Source organism: Rutidosis leptorrhynchoides, chromosome 11, assembly GCF_046630445.1.
Source record: "Rutidosis leptorrhynchoides isolate AG116_Rl617_1_P2 chromosome 11, CSIRO_AGI_Rlap_v1, whole genome shotgun sequence".
In the NCBI taxonomy this organism is placed as follows: domain Eukaryota; kingdom Viridiplantae; phylum Streptophyta; class Magnoliopsida; order Asterales; family Asteraceae; genus Rutidosis; species Rutidosis leptorrhynchoides.
In genome coordinates this window covers 201,081,691-201,107,949 of record NC_092343.1, presented here as the reverse complement: position 1 = coordinate 201,107,949, position 26,259 = coordinate 201,081,691, and the positions used below count along the sequence as shown (strand labels likewise).

At 31.1% G+C, this 26,259-nt stretch overlaps 2 protein-coding genes across 2 annotated transcripts in view; one reads left to right on the top strand and one right to left on the bottom strand.

Moving 5' to 3' along the window:
- Positions 1–18,421, top strand: part of LOC139875354 (chalcone synthase-like) — an 85,554-nt gene extending 67,133 nt beyond the window's left edge. Inside the window, exon 4 of the mRNA XM_071862693.1 lies at positions 17,544–18,421. Coding sequence (XP_071718794.1) covers positions 17,544–18,203 — 660 coding nt within the window. The 3' untranslated portion in view covers positions 18,204–18,421. The remainder of the gene's footprint in view (positions 1–17,543) is intronic.
- Positions 18,422–19,363: 942 nt separating this feature from the next.
- On the bottom strand, positions 19,364–24,746 carry LOC139877624 (E3 ubiquitin-protein ligase BIG BROTHER-like). Its single transcript, XM_071865047.1, has 8 exons — positions 24,660–24,746; positions 23,504–23,685; positions 22,628–22,856; positions 21,537–21,574; positions 21,357–21,401; positions 20,354–20,481; positions 19,694–19,802; positions 19,364–19,612 (listed from the first exon to the last, which is right to left on the bottom strand). Exons 2-8 carry the CDS (start codon positions 23,657–23,659, stop codon positions 19,559–19,561), a joined length of 759 nt encoding a protein of 252 aa, XP_071721148.1. The 5' UTR covers positions 23,660–23,685; positions 24,660–24,746; the 3' UTR covers positions 19,364–19,558.
- Positions 24,747–26,259: the final 1,513 nt, after the last annotated feature.

Genomic DNA, 26,259 nt, shown 5'->3' with positions numbered 1-26,259 from the left:
CCTAACACATGTGGGAACCATCATTTGGCAACTAGCATGAAATATCTCATAAAATTACAAAAATATGAGTAATCATTCATGACTTATTTACATGAAAACAAAATTACATATCCTTTATATCTAATCCATATACCAACGACAAAATTGCAAGTTTACTTCCAAGTTTTCTAAATCCATTCCAAGTAATCATCCAAGATTAAGAAACCTTTGTTACTTACAGTAGGTTATCTTTCTAATACAAGGTAATAATCATATTCAAACTTTAATTCAATTTCTATAACTATAACAATCTTATTTCGAGTGGAAATCTTACTTGAAATTGTTTTCGTGTCATGATTCTGCTTCAAGAACTTTCAAGCCATCCAAGGATCCTTTGAAGCTAGATCCATTTTTCTCATTTCCAGTAGGTTTATCCAAGGAACTTGAGGTAGTAATGATGTTCATAACATCATTCGATTCATACATAAAAAGCTGTCTTATTCAACGTTATAAACTTGTAATCACTAGAACATAGTTTAGTTAAATCTAAACTTGTTCGCAAATAAAGTTAATCGTTCTAAATAGACTTTTAAAATCAACTAAACACATGTTCTATATCTATATTATATGCTAACTTAATGATTTAAAACCCAAAAACACGATAAACACCATAAAACTGGATATACGCCGTCGTAGTAAAACCGGAGGCTGTTTTGGTTGAGATAATTAAAAGCTAAGAAGAAATTTGATTTAAAAGCTATACTTCTGGAAAAATGATTTTTCTTATGAACATGAAACTATATCCAAAAATCATGGTTAAACTCAAAGTGAAAGTATGTTTTTCAAAATGGTCATCAAGATGTCGTTCTTTCGACGGAAATGACTACCTCTTTCAAAAATGACTTGTAACTTGTATTTCCGACTATAAACTTATACTTTTTTCTATTTAGATTCATAAAGTTAAGTTCAATAAGAAACCGTGGCCACTGGAATCACTCAAAACGGATTAGAAACGAAGAAATGGAGAGTAAAACAAGATTGATAAAAACTACTCATTTTACCTACGTGAAAGTTAGTAATAAATCTATTCCAACCATAACCTAATCAACTTATATTGTATATTATGTAATCTTGAGATACCATAGACATGTATACAATGTTTCGACCTATCATGTCGACCCATATATATATATATATATGTATATATATATATTGCGGAACAACCATAGACACTCTATATGTGAATGTTGGAGTTAGCTATACAGGTTGAGGTTGATTCCAAAATATGTATATAGTTTGAGTTGTGATCAATACTGAGATACGTATACACTGGGTCGTGGATTGATTCAAGATAATATTTATCGATTTATTTCTGTACATCTAACTGTGGACAACTAGTTGTAGGTTACTAATGAGGACAGCTGACTTAATAAACTTAAAACATCAAAATGTATTAAAAGTATTGTAAATATATTTTGAACATACTTTGATATATATGTATATATTGTCGTAGGTTCGTGAATCATCCAGTGGCCAAGTCTTACTTCCCGATGAAGTAAAAATCCGTGAAAGTGAGTTATAGTCCCACTTTTAAAATCTAATATTTTTGAGATGAGAATACATGCAGGTTTTATTAATGATTTGCAAAATAGATACAAGTACGTGAAACTACATTCTATGGTTGAATTATCGAAATCGAATATGCCCCTTTTTATTAAGTTTGGTAATCTAAGAATTAGGAAACAGACACCCTAATTGACGCGAATCCTAAAGATAGATCTATTGGGCCTAACAAACCCCATCCAAAGTACCGGATGCTTTAGTACTTCGAAATTTATATCATATCCGAAGGGTGTCCCGGAATGATGGGGATATTCTTATATATGCATCTTGTTAATATCGGTTACCAGGTGTTCACCATATGAATGATTTTTATCTCTATGTATGGGATGTGTATTGAAATATAAAATCTTGTGGTCTATTGTTACGATTTTAATATATATAGGTTAAACCTATAATTCACCAATATTTTTGTTGACGTTTAAAGCATGTTTATTCTCAGGTGAATACTAAGAGCTTCCGCTGTTGCATACTAAAATAAGGACAAGATTTGGAGTCCATGTTTGTATGATATTGTGTAAAAACTGCATTCAAGAAACTGATTTCGATGTAACATATTTGTATTGTAAACCATTATGTAATGGCCGTGTGTAAACAGGATATTTTAGATTATCATTATTTGATAATCTACGTAAAGCTTTTTATACCTTTATTTATGAAATAAAGGTTATGGTTTGTTTTAAAAATGAATGCAGTCTTTGAAAAAAACGTCTCATATAGAGGTCAAAACCTCGCAATGAAATCAATTAATATGGAACGTTTTTAATCAATAAGAACGGGACATTTCAATAATCCTCAACAAACCCTAATTTTGACTCTAGTCAAAATTAGTCAACCACGAAAACCCTAAAAGTCTCCAAAACACCAATAATCACTAACGCTAGTGATTGTACACCATTTACAAGTCTTAAACATGGTTAAATCATTAACCAACCCAAAACCCACCTTTAACAACAATAAACCCGAATATTGGTGTTAATCTCCAATTAACAACTAAATGGGTTTCACCTATGACTCGTACCATCAAAAGCCCCAAATTTGAATGATGAACACGGAAATGAAATTCGGAATTAGAGCTTACCATTAGTATCACCGTGTAGCCAAGAATGAGGAGAACAACCTAGTCAACTACTGTGATGACCCGGGAATTTCCAACCAAATTTAAACTTACACTTTATATATTTCCGATACGATAAGCATAGTCTGTTAGAACGAGTCTCAAAATTTTTGAACTAGTATATGAAATCATTTAACCCTTAACCTTTCCCAACGATTCACAAACCATTTTATCGTAAGTAGAAATGTATATATAAATAACTATACACATAAATAAATTATATATTATAAATATATTAATGAACTACTATGTAATTTAGAAAGAATGCTTAAAACTTATTATTTAAAACTGTTTATTCAATTATAGAGCGTAGATTGAATATATATATATATATATATATATATATATATATATATATATATATATATATATATATATATATATATATATATAAATTGTCAACAAATAACAAAGTATTAAATGAATAAGGTTATACTTTGAGTTTAATTGTTTTAATGTATGTAATTAATACATTCATCTAAATAATAAAATTGGATATGTAAAACATAATTATATATAGTTATTTGAATATGTATATGATATATAAACATAAATATTATTATATGTATGTCGATAAAATGTATACATATTAAATATATGTTATTATATAGGTATTAAATAATACATAACATGTAATATTAATATATCAAAATATAAATGTTACACTAATAATATTATTATTACTTGCACTATTATCATTAAAAAATAATATTAATATATGTACTATTAATATTATTATAATATATAAAATATAAATATAAAAATTTAAAACATGTAAGTTTGTTACATCTTTATTATTACTAGTAATATTATTAGATATTATTACTACCATTTATCATTAAAAATCATTATTATTAAAATTTATTATTTTTATTATTATTAATATACAAGTTATTGTCATTATCATTAATATTATTATTAGTATTATTATTATATCTATTAATAATATAATTAGTATTACTTTGATATTAATATTAATATTATTATTATTTATGTTATTATTATTGTTAGTATTTATTATTATTATTATTGTTAATATTATCAATATTATTAGTTATTATTTTTAAAAAAAAAAAAAAGAATTCATAACTCAATAATTCGTACAAAGTTGTTATCCTTCAACTTCTGCTTTTTAAATTTTGTTTTCTTCTAATTAGCACTGTCAACTACATTATTGCTATAACAGTCGACTTTAGCAATCACAATTAGAGAAAGGAATTTTTTTTTTATTTTTTTGAACCCGTCGGTTCTCTTATTTCTACTTTTTGGCAAAAACACAAATTCGATATTAATTTCAAAATCCAAAAATGTAGAATTGTTAGGAATGTTCTACTTGAACTATCTGCAAAATTCCATTTTCCAATTTTCAATATCGAGTCTGAATTCTTGAGTCAAAGTTTGAGTTTCAAAAGTCAACTGAATCGTTCTTTATAAAAATTCGAATTCTAGTTAATGGTTTTGGATCAATTGACGAATCCGTTGGTTTCTATAAACGATTTGAAAACAAATTCGTGTTATAACCTTTATCAAATTAGTTGCCGTTTGAAAAATCAAATTTTTTTTTTATATAGTTTCAGCGACGAACAGTGGGCTGTCCAGATTTTTTTTTATATTTTTTTTTTCAAAAGTATTCAAAGCAAATGGATTGCGATTCACGTCCAAATCCTAAATTGCTACTGAGATTCACGGTTATATTTTTGGTTGGAATGGTTTTTTGGTCGAATAAAAATTGTGAAGAGGAAGAAGATACAAAAACGTATACGGGTTATAACTTATCAAAAGGATTATAGAACAGAAAAATAGTCATGGTTCAATGGTTAATGAGTGTTGCGGGGTTGCGGGTGGTCATGGGTTCGAGTCCCACTTGGAGCATTTTTTAGAGGGTATACACTTTTAACTCCAACTCCATTTCTTTTATTATTATTATTATTATTATTATTATTATTATTATTATTATTATTATTATTATTATTAGTGTTATTTTTATTAGTGTTATTATTGTTATTATTATAATTATAATTAGTATTAGTATTACAAATATAAGTATTAGTTACTACTTATTATTATTATAAAAATTAAATTTTTAATTATGATTGTTAATGTTAGTGTATTATTAATATTAATATCATTACCATTAATAGCATTATTATTAATTAATATTATTGTTGATATTATCATTAGTATTAAGATTGTTATTTTTATATATCGTATAATTATAATTAGGATTATTAATAAGTATTATACGTTTATGAACTAAACTTGGAAAATATGGAAATACTTGTGATCAGAAATAGGATAGGTATTTAGATAAATATAAGATTGACCTTGATTAGGATATAACTACGATCGTGCGCATTGTAAACAAAATAGCTTTACATATGTAAATAAAGATATAACACCCTTAAGTTCTTAAAATGATAAAAAGTATTACAATTAATAAAATTATTATCTTGATATCACTAAAACTATAATTTTCATTGTTATCAATATTATTAGGTAGTTACTAAAATCATTATCATAACCATCATTTACAGTAAAATTAATTTTTACAAGTTTTCTTGTTATTATCATGGTTATTACCAATATTGGAATTATTATTAACATTGAAAATTATTATAATTATAATCAAATATAACTTTTATTTACTAATATTAATATTATATATTATCATGTTTATAAAAATATACTTAAAAATAATATTACCTATAAATATAAAATATTTATATTAACAATCTTCATATAAATATTCATGTATAACAAATTACGTATTTTAATATATATATAAAACTATATAAATATTAACTGTTTTTAAATATATATATATATACAAATCATATAACTAGAATATAAAAGTTATAATATATGAAATGGTTCGATTACAATTATAGGTATTAATGATTATACAAATGATATAGGTTAGTGAATTCGAGGCCAACCCTGCATTGTTCAGTTGTTTAATGTCGTCATATGTATTTTTACTACAAAATACATTAGGTGAGTTTCATTTGAATCCCTTTTACTATTTACATTTTAGGGCTGAGAATACATGCAAATGCTTTATTAACTGTTTTACAATATTTATATGCATGAGTTTCATTTACTCCCCTTTTACTCTTTACATTTTTGGGACTGAGAATACATGCAAATGCTTTATTAACTGTTTTACAATAATTATATGTGTGAGTTTAATTAATCCCTTTTTAAATGCTTTTGCAATATATATTTTTGGGACTGAGAATACATGCGATGTTTTTATAACTGTTTTACGAAATAGACACAAGTAATTGAAACTACATTATATGGTTGAATGATCGAAATCGAATATGCCCTTTTTATTAAGTCTGGTAATCTAAGAATTAGGGAACAGAAACCCTAATTGACGCGAACTCTAAAGATAGATCTATCGGGCCCAACAAGTCCCATCCAAAGTACCGGATGCTTTAGTACTTCGAAATTTATATCATGTCCGATGGAGGATCCCGGAATGATGGGGATATTCTTATATATGCATCTTGTTAATGTCGGTTACCAGGTGTTCAATCCATATGAATGATATTTTTGTCTCTATGCATGGGACGTATAATTATGAGAAATGGAAGTATGAAATCTTGTGGTCTATTAAAATTATGAAATGATTCTTTATGATAAACTAATGAACTCACCAACCTTTTGGTTGACACTTTAAAGCATGTTTATTCTCAGGTACGAAAGAAATCTTCCGCTGTGCATTTACTCATATTAGAGATATTACTTGGAGTCATTCATGACATATTTCAAAAGATGTTGCATTCGAGTCGTTGAGTTCATCAAGATTATTATTAAGTCAATTATATTTGGATATATTATGAAATGCTTTACATGCCTGTCAACTGTCGATGTAACGAAAGTTTGTCTTTTAAAAACGAATGCAATGTTTGTAAAATTTATCATATAGAGGTCAATTACCTCGCGATGTAATCAACTGTTGTGAATCATTTGTAATCGATATGGACTTCGTCCGGATGGATTAGGACGGGTCTTTACAGTTGGTATCAGAGCGGTGGTCTTAGCAAACCAGGTCTTGCATTAGCGTGCCTAACTGATAGTCGTTAGGATGCATTAGTGAGTCTGGACTTCGACCGTGTCTGCATGTCAAAAGTTTTGCTTATCATTTTTATCGGAAAACATCTAATTATCATCCTTAGGAAATTACCTACTCATTATTCTTAGTCTAGACACATTTTACTGCATTGACTGCATGAATAGTGTATAGACAAAATTCATATCTTAGCGTATCTGTTACTGTAACTTTGCCTGAAAACTTCCGTAGATTCCTCCGTAACTTATGGGATTTTAGTATTATATATGCATATGTAAATTATCTATTGCAGGGTACTAATCTACATCCTATAATCTATTTCTTATCGAAAATACTTCATCTGATCGTACGAGATGAATCCTGCAACCAGTTCGAGTCCCTCAGATTCTGATAGCTATTCCAATAGTTATTCCGACAGCTATTCCGACATAGATGTTCACCTAAGCTCCGAAAACAGCGTCATCGGCATGAATCAATCAATCAGCCATTATCAATTCATCTGATGGGTTCGTAGTTGACTTAATTAATGGAAACGCGCAGAAGGCAATCCCTTCCATCAACCGAATTCACCTCTTGACAATGAACCTGAAGCGTTTACCGGCGAACCTGTTCGAGACACCATTTTCAGTCTCATTTCCAGGGTAACTCGACAAGATTATATTCTATCCACAATTCTGAACCTTATTCATCCGCTCGTTCAGACCGACAATCATCCTGGAGTAATAAGTCAACGAACTTCGCGTCGAATAATCAATTCGGAGAATATGGTGCAAAATGTACCAGCTTCAGTAACATCACCGGCACCAACAGTACCATCAATAACAGCACCAGTACCATCAACAATCCATGCTTCAATATCATCATCTGTACTTTGAGTATGATCTTAGTTCTACGTATCGTTCTATCTCATTTATCTTTGTTCGATATAATGATTATGTAAACTCTAATGTTTTAGAGATTATATATTCTTGTTCAAACGGTAAATCAAATGAGTTTAATATCATATCGACTCATTAAATCTATAATTACATCTGAAGAAAATATATATTTAAGTATGTTTTCATAAAGATTGTAATTAAAAATTCTTTAGTACAAACTGTTAATGGTGAAAATATTTTAACGGGTAGGTAATACCCAAGGAAATATTTAACTTTCATATTAACATGTTATACTGTACATTCTTCGAATCTGATTCAACAATCATTTACTATCCTACATACATCCACAGATATACTTATCTGTTTACAACAGAATAACCATTTTCCTTCAATTTCATATTTGGATTTTGACCTATCAGAATCCAACAAGTGGCAAAATGAAGAAAACATTGGACAAAATAAAATTTGTTAGAAACAAACGAACTAACTAATTGAAATATTGTTAAGAATCCACGCTAACTGTTCCTAGCTAACTGATTACATTTTATTTATCGCAATTTATTTATCGCAATTTACATTCTCGCAATTTTATTTATCGTCATTTAATTTCTGTTATTTACTTTACGCACTTTATTTATCGTCATTTAATTTCTGTTATTTATCTTACGCAATTTAAATATCGGGACACGTATACAAGGTTTTGACATATCATATCGACGCATCTATATATATTATTTGGAATCACCATAGACACTCTATATGCAGTAATGATCGAGTTCTCTATACAGGGTTGAGGTTGATTCTACAATTATATATATAATTTGAGTTGTGATCGAGTCTGAGACGTATACGGGTCACGACACGTATTAATTAATTCAAATATTATATATGAATTATTAAAATGCTAACTGTGGACTAGTAATTGTGGATTATCAACATTGGACAATTAAAATGAAGTAAAATATTGACTATAACATATGAAACTAAATAATTCTTCAAGTTTGCCACTTGACTTCGTCTTAAATCTCATTTGTATCTTCACGATTACATTCTACGTTCAAACCTTTCATGATTCTTGAAAACACCTCAATCGAGAGGATGAACCAACCGCACTTCATCTACGGAAGGAAAGATTTATGCATATAGTTATGCACCTGAGAAACTCTTGGCAACTGGGTAAAAGTTTAACACATAGCCGTGTCAAATCCTTTGGCATTTATTAGCAAAAATAACTTTGCGATCCCTTTTCAAGGTAGCCAATTTTGTCACAGCTCCAGCAAGTCAACTTCGACTTTCATTCGAAGTAGCCTTACTATAATCATGATATATACAATTACCCTTTTGATACCGGAGAATTCTTTTATATTCCACCATATTACCAGCAACCTCGTTACTTCTTGGCTTAAATCTCTCTGACAAATCATTATATTTATTCATTGAAACTCTATCATATACTCATCTGTATCTTGTAACGAGAACTGCCATACCAATTACCGGGAATCAGCAATCAGTACTTTGAAAACTCACAGCATATCTACATCAACAGTTATATGTATGACATTTATCTCTTAGAATTATGATCTCTCCTTCTGGATTTCTGAAAATCACTCAGTCACAAAATCAATACTCTGAATGTTGAAAAAGCTGAATGAAGCAGCATAAACCATAGACAACCGTAAACGACCATAATTATCGAAAGTTTGATGATAAAGAATGGTATGTTGGAAAAGCTCAGAAAAGTTGGAACTGGAAAATAGATTGAGCTAACTACGAAGGGGACCGAGGACAAATACAAGGACCATACCATACATTCAAAGAATCCAGGTAATTCTAGATCTGATGAAACCTTCAAAGAATATTTTGCTCCGAAGTCATGTTAAAATCTTGCGGAAAAATCTTTCTCCATCAACCATCGAACTTAGAAATTCCAAAATATCATCATCAATATCTTCGATATTTTTGAGGATATTTTCATAAATATTCTCGTCCGAAATTATATACCTCTTCGTGCTTCCTGTGTATCATTATATTGGAAACATTCAATAGAAAATTTAGTACCGAAAAGCAGATTATGCGAAACTATGAAGAAAGCCGTGGACAAATCACAAAGAATAAGTTTGACTTCAAAGAATCCAAATGATTCTATTTCTGATGAAATCTTTAGCGAATACCTTGCTTCCGAATCTAAACCCTTACGGATAAATCTTCTTCATCATCCATCGATATTAGAAATTTCAAGATATCATCGTATCTTTCATTATAAATATCCTCCATATTTCTGAAGATATTTTTCATAACTAATCATATCTGAAATCATTAATCTCTTCGTGCTATCAGTGTTACATCATATAGAAACTGTTAGTTTCTATATTCTGTAAACTTTCGAGTTTAAAATACGAATGTTTTGAAGTAATGTTGGGAACTGATGAATGAGTTAGTATAATATAATGACACTTGATCAACGTGATTATATTACAGTAAGTCATGCCGAGTTTCTAAATGGAACATGATGATTCACAGATTATAACGTCATCATGTGCCATGTTACATAACTCTTTCATTCTGCTTAACTTCTGAACATATCAAGAAAGTATATTCTTGATAGTTCTATTCTCAGTGATTCTGGTAATTTGACAAATCAAATCGTGCTAATACATTCTTTCTTATTTAGAACATGATGTTTATCCGAAATTCCATACTTACGAATTCTGGACCGTTACTCGCTTTACTAGAGGTCGGGAGGATAATAAAAAGGCAAAGAACTCCAAAATATAAGGGAGAATATAAAGCCGATAACAACACATAAATTACAAACCGTGTATATCAATGTTTATCGCAACATAAAGACACGGGAGAATTAAAAACATTATAATCCCGAGGGCGAAGTAGAAGAAAACAGATTCCTCTGGTGGAAGTTGGAAAAGGAGAATGATTGTTGCGATAATAAGGATGAGGACAAGGATCAGAACTGGATTAAACATTTTCAGAATCTTTTAGATGTATGAAACAAGAAGGAAAGTATAGGGAGGGTGAGAATAATGGAACGGAAGAATTTAATTTATAATGAAAATATCAGACAGAGTAATCAAAGCAGATCACCGCATTTAATTCGAGAAATCTTAATTTCCTTATTCGCCGAAGAATCAAATCTTTTTGATTTCGAAGATTTTCTATAAATCCCATAAATTCCGGAATTCAACCCTGTTTACGTCAAAAGCTAAGGAAAGATCTTATTTTCTTCAATTCACTATTTTGCGATAGCTTCATTCGTATTCTTAGAATAATCGAATTCTTTCATCATTATTATTCAATGATGATAAACCTCTAATTATCAACTTATATTCATCATGAAAATATTTTTATTGTTAGCCATGACCACCTCACTCAAATTTCGGGACGAAATTTCTTTAACGGGTAGGTACTGTGATGACCCGGGAATTTCCGACCAAATTTAAACTTACACTTTATATATTTCCGATACGATAAGCATAGTCTGTTAGAACGAGTCTCAAAATTTTTGAACTAGTATATGAAATCATTTAACCCTTAACCTTTCCCGACGATTCACAAACCATTTTATCGTAAGTAGAAATGTATATATAAATAACTATACACATAAATAAATTATATATTATAAATATATTAATGAACTACTATGTAATTTAGAAAGAATGCTTAAAACTTATTATTTAAAACTGTTTATTCAATTATAGAGCGTAGATTGAATATATATATATATATATATATATATATATAAATTGTCAACAAATAACAAAGTATTAAATGAATAAGGTTATACTTTGAGTTTAATTGTTTTAATGTATGTAATTAATACATTCATCTAAATAATAAAATTGGATATGTAAAACATAATTATATATAGTTATTTGAATATGTATATGATATATAAACATAAATATTATTATATGTATGTCGATAAAATGTATACATATTAAATATATGTTATTATATAGGTATTAAATAATACATAACATGTAATATTAATATATCAAAATATAAATGTTACACTAATAATATTATTATTACTTGCACTATTATCATTAAAAAATAATATTAATATATGTACTATTAATATTATTATAATATATAAAATATAAATATAAAAATTCAAAACATGTAAGTTTGTTACATCTTTATTATTACTGGTAATATTATTAGATATTATTACTACCATTTATCATTAAAAATCATTATTATTAAAATTTATTATTTTTATTATTATTAATATACAAGTTATTGTCATTATCATTAATATTATTATTAGTATTATTATTATATCTATTAATAATATAATTAGTATTACTTTGATATTAATATTAATATTATTATTATTTATGTTATTATTATTGTTAGTATTTATTATTATTATTATTGTTAATATTATCAATATTATTAGTTATTATTTTTTTTTTTTTAAAAAATGAATTCATAACTCAATAATTCGTACAAAGTTGTTATCCTTCAACTTCTGCTTTTTAAATTTTGTTTTCTTCTAATTAGCACTGTCAACTACATTATTGCTATAACAGTCGACTTTAGCAATCACAATTAGATAAAGGAATTTTTTTTTATTTTATTGAACCCGTCGGTTCTCTTATTTCTACTTTTTGGCAAAAACCCAAATTCGATATTAATTTCAAAATCCAAAAATGTAGAATTGTTAGGAATGTTCTACTTGAACTATCTGCAAAATTCCATTATCCAATTTTCAATATCGAGTCTGAATTCTTGAGTCAAAGTTTGAGTTTCAAAAGTCAACTGGATCGTTCTTTATAAAAATTCGAATTCTAGTTAATGGTTTTGGATCAATTGACGAATCCGTTGGTTTCTATAAACGATTTGAAAACAAATTCGTGTTATAACCTTTATCAAATTAGTTGCCGTTTGAAAAATAAATTTTTTTTTTTTTATATAGTTTCAGCGACGAACAGTGGGCTGTCCAGATTTTTTTTTATATATATATTTTTTTTTCAAAAGTATTCAAAGCAAATGGATTGCGATTCACGTCCAAATCCTAAATTGCTACTGAGATTCACGGTTATATTTTTGGTTGGAATGGTTTTTTGGTCGAATAAAAATTGTGAAGAGGAAGAAGATACAAAAACATATACGGGTTATAACTTATCAAAAGGATTATAGAACAGAAAAATAGTCATGGTTCAATGGTTAATGAGTGTTGCGGGGTTGCGGGTGGTCATGGGTTCGAGTCCCACTTGGAGCATTTTTTAGAGGGTATACACTTTTAATTCCAACTCCATTTCTTTTATTATTATTATTATTATTATTATTATTATTATTATTATTATTATTATTATTATTATTATTATTATTATTAGTGTTATTTTTATTAGTGTTATTTTTATTAGTGTTATTATTGTTATTATTATAATTATAATTAGTATTAGTATTACAAATATAAGTATTAGTTACTACTTATTATTATTATAAAAATTAAATTTTCAATTATGATTGTTAATGTTAGTGTATTATTAATATTAATATCATTACCATTAATAGCATTATTATTAAGTAATATTATTGTTGATATTATCATTAGTATTAAGATTGTTATTTTTATATATCGTATAATTATAATTAGGATTATTAATAAGTATTATACGTTTATGAACTAAACTTGGAAAATATGGAAATACTTGTGATCAGAAATAGGATAGGTATTTAGATAAATATAAGATTGACCTTGATTAGGATATAACTATGATCGTGCGCATTGTAAACAAAATAGCTTTACATATGTAAATAAAGATATAACACCCTTAAGTTCTTAAAATGATAAAAAGTATTACAATTAATAAAATTATTATCTTGATATCACTAAAACTATAATTTTCATTGTTATCAATATTATTAGGTAGTTACTAAAATCATTATCATAACCATCATTTACAGTAAAATTAATTTTTACAAGTATTCTTGTTATTATCATGGTTATTACCAATATTGGAATTATTATTAACATTGAAAATTATTATAATTATAATCAAATATAACTTTTATTTACTAATATTAATATTATATATTATCATGTTTATAAAAATATACTTAAAAATAATATTACCTATAAATATAAAATATTTATATTAACAATCTTCATATAAATATTCATGTATAACAAATTACGTATTTTAATATATATATAAAACTATATAAATATTAACTGTTTTTAAATATATATATATATATATATACAAATCATATAACTAGAATATAAAAGTTATAATATATGAAATGGTTCGATTACAATTATAGGTATTAATGATTATACAAATGATATAGGTTCGTGAATTCGAGGCCAACCCTGCATTGTTCAGTTGTTTAATGTCGTCATATGTATTTTTACTACAAAATACATTAGGTGAGTTTCATTTGAATCCCTTTTACTATTTACATTTTTGGGCTGAGAATACATGCAAATGCTTTATTAACTGTTTTACAATATTTATATGCGTGAGTTTCATTTACTCCCCTTTTACTCTTTACATTTTTGGGACTGAGAATACATGCAAATGCTTTATTAACTGTTTTACAATAATTATATGTGTGAGTTTAATTAATCCCTTTTTAAATGCTTTTGCAATATATATTTTTGGGACTGAGAATACATGCGATGTTTTTATAACTGTTTTACGAAATAGACACAAGTAATTGAAACTACATTATATGGTTGAATGATCGAAATCGAATATGCCCTTTTTATTAAGTCTGGTAATCTAAGAATTAGGGAACAGAAACCCTAATTGACGCGAACTCTAAAGATAGATCTATCGGGCCCAACAAGCCCCATCCAAAGTACCGGATGCTTTAGTACTTCGAAATTTATATCATGTCCGATGGAGGATCCCGGAATGATGGGGATATTCTTATATATGCATCTTGTTAATGTCGGTTACCAGGTGTTCAATCCATATGAATGATATTTTTGTCTCTATGCATGGGACGTATAATTATGAGAAATGGAAGTATGAAATCTTGTGGTCTATTAAAATTATGAAATGATTCTTTATGATAAACTAATGAACTCACCAACCTTTTGGTTGACACTTTAAAGCATGTTTATTCTCAGGTACGAAAGAAATCTTCCGCTGTGCATTTACTCATATTAGAGATATTACTTGGAGTCATTCATGACATATTTCAAAAGATGTTGCATTCGAGTCGTTGAGTTCATCAAGATTATTATTAAGTCAATTATATTTGGATATATTATGAAATGCTTTACATGCCTGTCAACTGTCGATGTAACGAAAGTTTGTCTTTTAAAAACGAATGCAATGTTTGTAAAATTTATCATATAGAGGTCAATTACCTCGCGATGTAATCAACTGTTGTGAATCATTTGTAATCGATATGGACTTCGTCCGGATGGATTAGGACGGGTCTCTACAACTACGCCAAAGATCAAATCCCGCTTCTTCCTTTCCAAAAATCTCCTTGAAATCAAATGGGTGTTTGAGTTTTGAGAGAAAAATGAAAAGAAAAGGAAAATGAAATTAGGAAAATGAATGAGTGGATGAGGTTAAAGCCTCAAATCTGGCTCAAACGTGAAAAAACCAAAATGCCCTTGAACTTCATTTAAAATTACAAGAATCTGGTGCCAGTTCGTGCAGTATGCCGCGCCGCGGCCTTAAATGTCGCGTCGCGACATTTGACTAAGTCTGAGATCATTTTATAACTAACTTCTGATCTGGATTTATTTGAAACGCCGCGCCGCGGCTCCTTTGTCGCGCCGCGACACTCAACGTGTCCTGACTCATTTTCTCGCATACAAGACTTTAACACCCGAACATGTATCGAACCCTTCATACGCCTGTCGTACATACACAATACACCTATAAATCATATACGGGGAAAACGGGGTGTTACAATGTATATGTGTATATTTCGTGTATATGTATATATATATATATAGTATTTTTATTTATATATATATATATATAGTCGTGTATATATATGTATATATATATATATATATATATATATATTTTTTTTATTAGTAAATACATATATATGTAATGTGTATCTACTTTCCAAATATAACTACCCTAACACAATCTTAGTGAATCCTTAAGGTTTTTAAGATCTAACAAAACTTTTTTTTTATATGTAGCCGTATGTACGTATATGTATATGCATATTTTTTTTTTCACATAAATAATATAGATGTTAAGATCATGCATGAATATAATTATGAAAACATGAATTGAAAGTAAGATTTAAAAGTTTTGGATCTAGGGTTTTTACCTTGATGAACAATGATGAAGATTAACAAGAAAAGTTGATGATGACTTGAAGATGAAGATCAAAACCCTTGAATAACGAAGAAAACCTTGAAGATCTTTCAAGAACGCGAAGAACACGATGAACAAACTTGAAGATCACTTGAAGATCTTGAAGATGATGATGAAGATTTTGATGGTGGTGGTGGTGATTTTCGGTTTTTGGCCGAAAATTAGGAGAGGGAGAGAGAGAGATTTGAGAGTGAATTGAGAGAATGATTTGGTACAAGAAAATGGGTTAGCCTAGGTCTCTATTTATAGGAGGGATTGGAGAATTCTAGAATTAGGGTTTAATTAGGAATTACTTAGGGAACAAGTCAAGATTAATGAGGAGGTGATGGGGGGTTACTTGGCCAAAAATTTGAGGGGTATCATGGGCATTTGCCCTCTTTTTTCCTTGTAAAAATCGGCTAGGGTTTAGGAGAATTAGGGTGCAACTTTTTCAATTTAGTCCTTGTACTTTAGATTAGCTTAAATGATTCCTTAATTACCCAAGTTTAATTATTTAAGTGTACAAGGTTTAAGGTTATTTATTTTGTTCACAAAAATTAATAAGCTCACTATTTTTATCTTTTTATTAACTTGTCGTTTATTGTACAAAGTTAATTATTACGTTTTATAATTCTTAACGCTTAACAATTATCGATTAAAGTTAAATCATTAAGTTTAATTATATTGTTGGGCATTTAATAAGGAAAAATATATAATGGAAAAATGAGGGTCGTTATAGGAAGATACTTACCTAAATATACTCTAAATACATATATATATATATATATACATATATATATATATATATATATATATATATATACATATATATATATATATATATATACATATATATATATATATATATATATATATATATATATATATATATATATATATATATGAAAGTTTATCTTTCGATTCCGTTTTCCATGTCAACTTGAACATAAAGAAGTTAAGGGCCTTGAGATTTATTTTGTGTGATGACTGGTCATCAGGCAAGTCTGTTTTAACTGTAGACCAATCCCCGCGGTAAATAATGCCCCTATTCGGATAATCCAATATATTTTAAGATCTGCCGAACCAACTAGATAGAAGATTGTCAACACATTGGTAGAAGCCAAAGGCTGACAGGGTTAGTCAAAATGCCATGAGAACCATCCTGTTCAATTTGATTGAAGTACATGGATAGAGATAACAGAAAGTTATGAGTAATGAATTGACAACCTAATAAAAACGCACAATCATAAATGATGAAATAATCAAGGATTAATGAACTTAGCGTGATCTCAAAATTGCATGATTGTCGAAGTGTCCGGAATGAATATGTTCATGTTTTTTAAAACTCAAAAATTTTGACGCTTTTAAAACTCAAAAATTTTGTGACACTTATATGTGTCAAATCAAGTTATTCACATTTTAAAGTGTCAAAAATAGTGAGAGCATAAAAAAGATGAAAAACATTTTTCTTTTTTTTTTGTAGTGGTGTGTGTCTAATTATAAGCCGACTAATGAGCTAAACCGAAAACAACTATAAAACTGAATTCATGGTTACATGCTAGGGTGCTCGTGTTCTTGTGGTTTGTTGTGAGATTTCGGAAATTTACTTCCGTGGCCCAAGCCATAGCGACTTAGATTCCCTACTCGGTCAAGTTCTTTTTGGGGATGGTGCTGGCGCAGTTATAGTTGGTTCAGACCCCGATATAACTACTGAGAGGCCGTTGTTTCAAATTGCTTCAGCTAATCAGATGATCCTACCGGACTCCGAGGGTGTTCTTGTGGGACAGTTGAAGGAGGGTGGCTTAGTATTTCATATCGATAAGAAGCTACCGGATTTGATTGCAATTAACTTAGAAAAGGCGTTGACAGATGCGTTTTCGCCATTGAATATAACGGATTGGAACTCGATATTTTGGACGATGCACCCTGGGGGTCCAAGGATACTTGACAAGGTGCAGACCGAGCTTGGTTTAAAGAAGGAGAAGATGAGAGTTAGTAGACATGTTCTTAGCGAGTACGGGAACATGTGGGGTGTGTCACCGATCTTTATGATGGACCAAATGAGGAAGAAGTCTATGGAGGATAACGATGCAACCACGGGTGAAGGTTTAGATTGGGGTGTTTTGATTGGGCTCGGTCCTGGTGTCACATTGGAGACCATGGTCCTTCATAGTCTCCCAACAACTATGCCGCTACCAATTTTGTTAAATGGTGCAGTATAATTATGATTGTGTTAGCAATTGTGGTTATTGTTGTTGTTTCGTTCAGGAAATAAGTGTGAGCTTTGGTAGTTTGGTGTGGTTGTTATACATGTGGTGTGGCTAAAGTACGCAGAGTGAAAGTCTAGGGTTTATTGTGTAAATAGTGTTTAAATAAAATCGGTTTTTATTACTACGTATAATCTTTTCATTACTGTATTTCAGTATTCATTCATCTGTTTTCTACGTATTTTGTTTGTTCATACCCAATCAAGGGTTTCTTTGGTATTAAATTTTGTCATAAGCGTTTTGGTATCATCTTGATTCAATAACTAGGATAGTTGTGTGAAATTTTTGCCAAATATGTTAGTCATTATCACAAGTTCGGCAAAAGCAGCATTATTGAAGATAATAGTAGGTGTCTTGGACAAATTAATGGATTCCTTGATTAAATAAACAACTTCGTGGTACATTTTAAAAACAACTCCGATTCACGTTCATAAAGTTTCTATATGTTTTAATAAAGTATTACGGAGTATTAGTTCTTGATGATATTGAAGAGATATCCATGTGATCTAACCGCTTCGTGATTGATATGGATAACTCTAAATGAATATAGATACCTTAAAGATATAAATATGGACATTGATGGAAAGTTTCATCAATGAATCGGATGGTCAGAATACTCGTCTACCCGAGTAGCCCGAACATGGAAAACCTTATACCATTATAAAATATTATAACATTTTTTTAGAATCCAATAATCGAGTGGATATAGATATGAACGAACTAAAATTAAATGTATATGAATATGAATACGAATATATTTGAACAAAAACTTAATTGAAATGTATATGGATACGGCACCACCCAATCCGTATCCGATCCATCGTCATCCCTAATTATTGAATAGTCTAATAAACCAGTTGGATGCTTAGGTAAACAAAGGTTTTCATCACGATGCAAAATCATAATAACAACCAGCACCATTATCCTCCTAATTTTGTATATGACCCGGTCACCATCGTGCACTAGTGACTTTGCATATGACCCAACTAAAGTTGTATAAAAAAACATTGTTAATCGATTCCAACTCAAAGAGAAACACACTACATAGGTGTAATCTAACTGGATGATCTTAGATAATTTACATAAAAAGACAGCTTTAATCAATCTGAGTCATTCCTATTCACCTTTTATAAAGCTAATAACATGTCCTATAAAACATGTAAATGATTCAGGACACACTTAAGTTGTGAACTAACTACCTCTATGTAAGTAAAAGATAATTTCAAAAAAGATGGGAAAATTTGGGGCATACAATATAGTAGTGATCTACAAACTCCTTTGGTTTATATTTCACCATTTCGATAAGAGTTTTACTGTTGACCCGACTCTTGTCCGAGCACTTCAACATTGCAAATAGGACACGTCTGTCACCAAAATGTTTAAAAATATAACATAACCATACATAAAACATATCAATATTAATGAAGAAGCAAAGCAATTAATACCTTGTTGATGCTCAGCCATTTTGAGCCACACTCTGTATGATAAACATGCTTACATGGCAAATTGAGTTGTTTGTCCCCTCTCTTATATCTCATTTGGCATATCACACACCTGCTTTTCAAAATATATTTAGAGTACGCAAGCGTTTTAAAACTTCAAAAGACAATATCTTGAAAAGATAATTGGATATGAAGAGTCGGCTTCACATATGTGTTTAGCTACTTCCATGTTGCAGAACTCGGAATTACTCAGCGAGTAGCCGAGTACTCGATTTTTGCAACTCGGGGCGTGCTCAGTCATACTCGGTCAAACTCAACCAAAACCTCGGGATTACTCAGAAAATTAGTCAAAACTCGATATTACTCGGAAAATCAGTCAAAGCTCGGTCAAAATTGGTCAAAGTCAAACTTGGTCAAACTCGGTCAAAGTCGACCAAAACCTCGGGATTACTCAGAAAATTAGTCAAAACTCGATGTCACTCAAAAAATAGTCAAAACTAGTCAAAGTCAAACTTGGTCAATATCCGAGTATTCCTCAAGTTGCCGGGTACTCCCTAAAAAGTCCTGACCGAGTAGTCCAGGAGTAGCGATTTTTGCAACCTTGGCAACTTCAGCATTTAAAGGAATGTAACAAAGACGGTTGTATTTTAACAGGAGCCTTACCTCTCGCCTGATTTTTTTCTCAAGAAAAAGCTGCCAGACTTATATCTAGTAGTTGGTAACGAATCAATAAGGTCTTGAGAAAGACCTCGACTCTCGGTCCCAATTGCCTCCCCCAAATCAAGTAATTCCTGCACCACTAAATAAGTCAAACAACATTGCAACGACGTTATGAACTACTATCCAATACTCAAACATGCAAATAATACTATTTATCCAAAACTAGTTATAAACCCTTTTGGGTTATCTCTTGGTAAAGTTTTAACTATCTTGTTGATTAAACATCACTATGAATAATTCAGTGTCCAAATCAAATACTAATTAGCAAATTTTTAACTATCTTGTTGACTTAAAATGCCACACTACACTATTTCAGATGAACCTGTTGGTTGTAATTATACCTGGCAAATCAAACCCAAAGCACTCAATTTGGGTCCAATGCGTCTTGCATATGGATCAAACGGGTCGAGTTGTAAAGTTTCTAGTTTTTGAGATTCACATCCCTAAAAATTGGTCCAATGAGTTTTTATTAAAACATATTGGGTCTTAGACGAAATATAAGAAATGGGTCGATCGGGTTCAAATCCATTAAGTCCAACAAATAGAGACGGGTCCAACGGGTCTTGTATATGGGTCCAACAAATCGAGCTATAAAATTTTGAATTTTAGTTGCACGATGTAATTTTTCAAATTAAAATTAAAAAAAATAAATAGTAAAATTAATAAAAAAAAATATTTAAAACTAAATTTTATTGAACAAAATGGTTCTCAACCCAACTCAACCCGTTTGGGTCTCGACCCACTCAGACCTAACCCAACCCAGGTCCCAACCCAACCCGTTTGACCCATTTAAATTCTGACCCGTTTCGACCCAAACCCATTTGGGTCTCGAACCAACCCGACCCGACCCGTTTGCCAGGCATAGAACTTGTAATGAAGAAATATATATATAGCTTTAACGGAATTGGACATTTAGCACAACCATCAGTTTAAAGTAATAGCACACCTCATACGTCATATTGTCTAGGTCGATGTCATCCTGCCAAATGACCTGCAACGCACAACATATATATTACTATTTGATTTGATGCTATGAGTGCAAATAATATGCCTGTAAAGGTCTGTAATTTAATTTATTAGAATTAAAATTCAGATTAGCGAATAATCCTGGTTTTAGATTTTATACCTGAGAACTCGAAGCACTATCATCATTTGGACTACTGCCTGCAACATTTTGAAAAATGCTGTTAGAATAAATCAAACATAAATATCTCAAACATATGTATAAGGCACAAAATCTGAGTATAAAAATATTAATAACATAACTTTGACCAACTCAGACCCGACTCAGCCCGACCTTGACCGGACTTTTTCATGTTGACCGACTCTTTAGACGTGTAACCGAACGAGACATACCCCCTTTACAACACTGGGAAAATATAATAGCAGCAGCAGCAGCAGCAGCAGCAGCAGCAGCAGCAGCAGCAGCAGCAGCAGCAGCAGCAGCAGCAGCAGCAGCAGCAGCAGCAGCAGCAGCAGCAGCAGCAGCAGCAGCAGCAGCAGCAGCAGCAGCAGCAGCAGCAGCAGCAGCAGCAGCAGCAGCAGCAGCAGCAGCAGCAGCAGCAGCAGCAGCAGCAGCAGCAGCAGCAGCAGCAGCAGCAGCAGCAGCAGCAGCAGCAGCAGCAGCAGCAGCAGCAGCAGCAGCAGCAGCAGCAGCAGCAGCAGCAGCAGCAGCAGCAGCAGCAGCAGCAGCAGCAGCAGCAGCAGCAGCAGCAGCAGCAGCAGCAGCAGCAGCAGCAGCAGCAGCAGCAGCAGCAGCAGCAGCAGCAGCAGCAGCAGCAGCAGCAGCAGCAGCAGCAGCAGCAGCAGCAGCAGCAGCAGCAGCAGCAGCAGCAGCAGCAGCAGCAGCAGCAGCAGCAGCAGCAGCAGCAGCAGCAGCAGCAGCAGCAGCAGCAGCAGCAGCAGCAGCAGCAGCAGCAGCAGCAGCAGCAGCAGCAGCAGCAGCAGCAGCAGCAGCAGCAGCAGCAGCAGCAGCAGCAGCAGCAGCAGTAGTAGTAGTAGTATTTATACTGTAATAATTAAAGGAAAGAGTTGAGAACAATCAGAACATCATAAATTAAGAAAATCCACTGAGACATTCGACGTATAGATTTCATCAACTTAGTGGGTACCCATCTTCTAACATGAACATAATATGTTCGTGCATCAAGTATTTATCAGGGTGTACATTTTCAACATTTAAATTTAGCAACTAGAAGTATAAAAATAGGAACTAACAATCTTCTGGAATAGATTGCATGCTTGGTACAGAATTCTCAGCAGACTGTACATCTGTATAAGCGGGTTCTGTTACGTTCATCATTACAGGATATTCCCACGCACTCCGACTTAAATCCATTCTTGGTACATAATTGTGAGCTTCATATGGGTTATAATACGGTATACTTCCATGGGCAGGTACTCCATATTTGTATGAATTCATATGCATTGACCAATATGAATTCGCCTGGAGGTATCAGAAAACAGTATAATAAATATATTACATACACATACAAAACAATTGCAATAAAACATATTCATCTCATATTAAGAACACTGGAAAACTAGAAATGTCTATTTAGAGATGCTATCATTTTCATGCACAAGTTAAGATACCGATGCAGAGTCTTCTTTTAAACAAGAGAAAATGGCTAGGAAAAACATCAAACAATGGTCCAGTTGCATGTTTGGTTTCTATGTTTGGTTTTAAATGTAACTACAAAGCAAGTATGAATGTATGATGGTTGTTAATATGTGACCCAATCCAAAGTCCATCAGCTTCCTTTAAGCAGTTCTCAATTTATAACCTCAAAGTCTAAATATATATAGCTAATTATGCATTGACATTCTTTCCTTATGTTCTTATTCTTTACTAACCAATCTGTTTCACATGAAGACCTTACAATAGTAAAAACTCAAAATGATATCAGTAGTAAGAATAATAAATAAATTAAATTAACTAATTAATAAAATACAAAAAAGATTTATCTTTTCCAATTGAAACTTTGGAAGGGAAGGAGGAACTGTCTTGTAATACATCATACTACTTAACATAACGAAGAACGTTGTCATGCAGCATAGTCTATATGTAAAGTTAATGTATCATGTAAAAACCTGATCATGCATTAGACCAGAATGAGCATAATGTGCGGGTTGATGTGCAATTCCGTCAAAGAAGTCCATGAAGGTCTCGGTGACTGTGTATGGGAATCCTGTATTTATGTATTGGACTTCCAGTTGCCGACTCCCATTCCCATCCATGTGGGCCATACTTTTAATTACCTTTAACAAACAAACTGCAAAAGAAGTTGCGTGGATCAACATTTTGAGAATACCAGATAATAGCATATGCACCAGTAATGGACTATGTTCACCATAGCCAAAGTTTGTTAAATTAATAGAGATAAAACCAGTTAACACATAAGTGAACTTTCCAAATACAAAAGCATAAAAATTGAACTTTGACATAGTGAAAACTAGCAGAAATGCACAAGCATAAACAGTTGACTATATCATCTTCTTCAACCAAAGAAGATAACTAAGAACTTATTGCATTGCACAGCATACCACAATTTTAACCGATAATAAATCCGTATGATATATAGTACCTAATTAGTTGTTACATATAAACCGATATCAAGCACAAGGTTACTGCCTATATCCTATACTAAACATTAAATGATGGAATTAAAAGCAAAATGTCAAATAAACTAAGCTGCAGCCCTAAAACTTAAAAAAGTCAAACCAATAAGTTGCTAAACCTAACACAACCACAACCACAACCACAACAACTTGCCTAATTTTCATTTTCTTCAACAAAAATAAAAATAAAATAAGTAATGCAGTTGCTGCATTCCACAATTAAAACTGTGTTCATGCACAGCCAAACGAAATTAAATCGAAAATTAAACAACGAGTTGCTAGGGCTAGAAATAAGCATTACACAGTACACGCAGTTAATATCAATTTCAACAAGACACAGCTACATTTACACCAATAAGTCAATTACTACAACAACAAAAAAAAAAAAATTAAAAAAAAAATACAAAATTCTTACAGGAATTAACAGAATCAGACAACTAAATGAAAAATATTCACAAGCAAAATGATCATTACAAGTATAACATAATTAATCAACAAGATTGCAAGCGAATCAGGTGATACGTGTACAATTACACATTATACATATACATACACATATACATATACATACATATATATAGATATATAGATATATAGATATATAGATATAGAGAGAGAGGAAACGGACAATGTAGCGGTGGTTGTTTGGCCGGAAAAAGATGAAACGGACAAATATGGAAAAGGGGGAAAACTCTTTGGTTGATCTTCCTTCTTTCCTTCCACACACTGTGTGTGTCTGTTTTATTATTTACTTTAATTTTAATTAATTTTAAATTTGTTAATAAATTAATCTAAATAAATTAATATTTAAATAAATAAATAATGTCACACTACAAGTGTCTATGTTTCTATTTTGGGATGTCTCATTACAAGTGTCCATATTGTACTTTCAACCAATGAGAAGAGGTTATTCTGGAGAGAGAAGATTTCTGATTGGTGGAGAATGAAGTTAGTGGGATTTTCTAAAACTGTAACGACCCGGATTTTTCCGATCGTTTTATACTTATGAGATTAATATTTACATAAAATAAACCTTACCAACATGATAAGCAATCCAAACTGTTGAGACTTATGTTTTTGAAAAGAGTTTCACACAACGTTTGACCGTCCAATTTGACCGATGATATCACGAACTATATAACACACGATAATTATACGATTAGGTATATGTACATATCTATACATATTTAACATGATTTAAGGATGGTTTAACATTTCATTGTGAACTAACAACAATAAGTTATAAGTATACTTTGAGACCACTAACTTAAGTTATCAAAACGATAACTATATGTAACATTCTTTGACATATATACTTACAATATATAATGTGTTGGTGATCTATGTCACCAATATGATTTAAGTGTAATGCGATTAATTTGTAACCAAAATAATCTTGATAAATATCGAACAAGTTTGGGGAAGTATGGAGTGCACACTTGTTTGAACTTATCTTGATTATGACGGGGGTTCGGGGGCAGCGCCCCCGATAAGCGGGGTCCAAGGGGTGGCAACCCCTGGCGGGGTCCAAGGGGCAGAGCCCCTGGCTGGGGTCGAGCTGCCAGGTCAGCTTGGAAATTTTTTTTCATTGACGATATTCTTATCTATTCCAAGAGTGAGCAAGAGCATGAACAACATTTAAGGTTGGTATTAGAATTGTTAAGAAAAGAACAGTTATATGCCAAATTTTCTAAGTGTGCATTTTGGTTGAAAGAAGTGCAATTTCTTGGCCACGTTGTTAGTAGTAAAGGAATTCAGGTTGATCCAGCTAAAATTGAGGCCATTGAAAAATGGGAGACTCCTAAGACACCAACGCAGATACGCCAATTTTTGGGTTTAGCCGGTTATTATAGAAGGTTTATTCAAGATTTTTCCCGAATAGCTAAACCATTGACAGCGTTAACACAAAAAGGGAAGAAGTACGAATGGACCGTTGAGCAGGAGAGTGCATTTCAATTACTCAAGAAGAAGTTGACCACGGCACCTAAGACTGCCTAGGGTTATGACACCATTTGGGTAATAGTTGATCGTCTCACCAAATCTGCACATTTCTTGCCTATAAAGGAAACGGATAGAATGGAGAAACTATTACGATTATACATAAAGGAAATTGTTTCAATGCATGGAATACCTATTTCCATTATATCCGATCGTGATAGTAGATTTACATCAAAGTTTTGGCAATCACTACAGGAGGCCCTGGGAACCCGTTTGGATATGAGCACCGC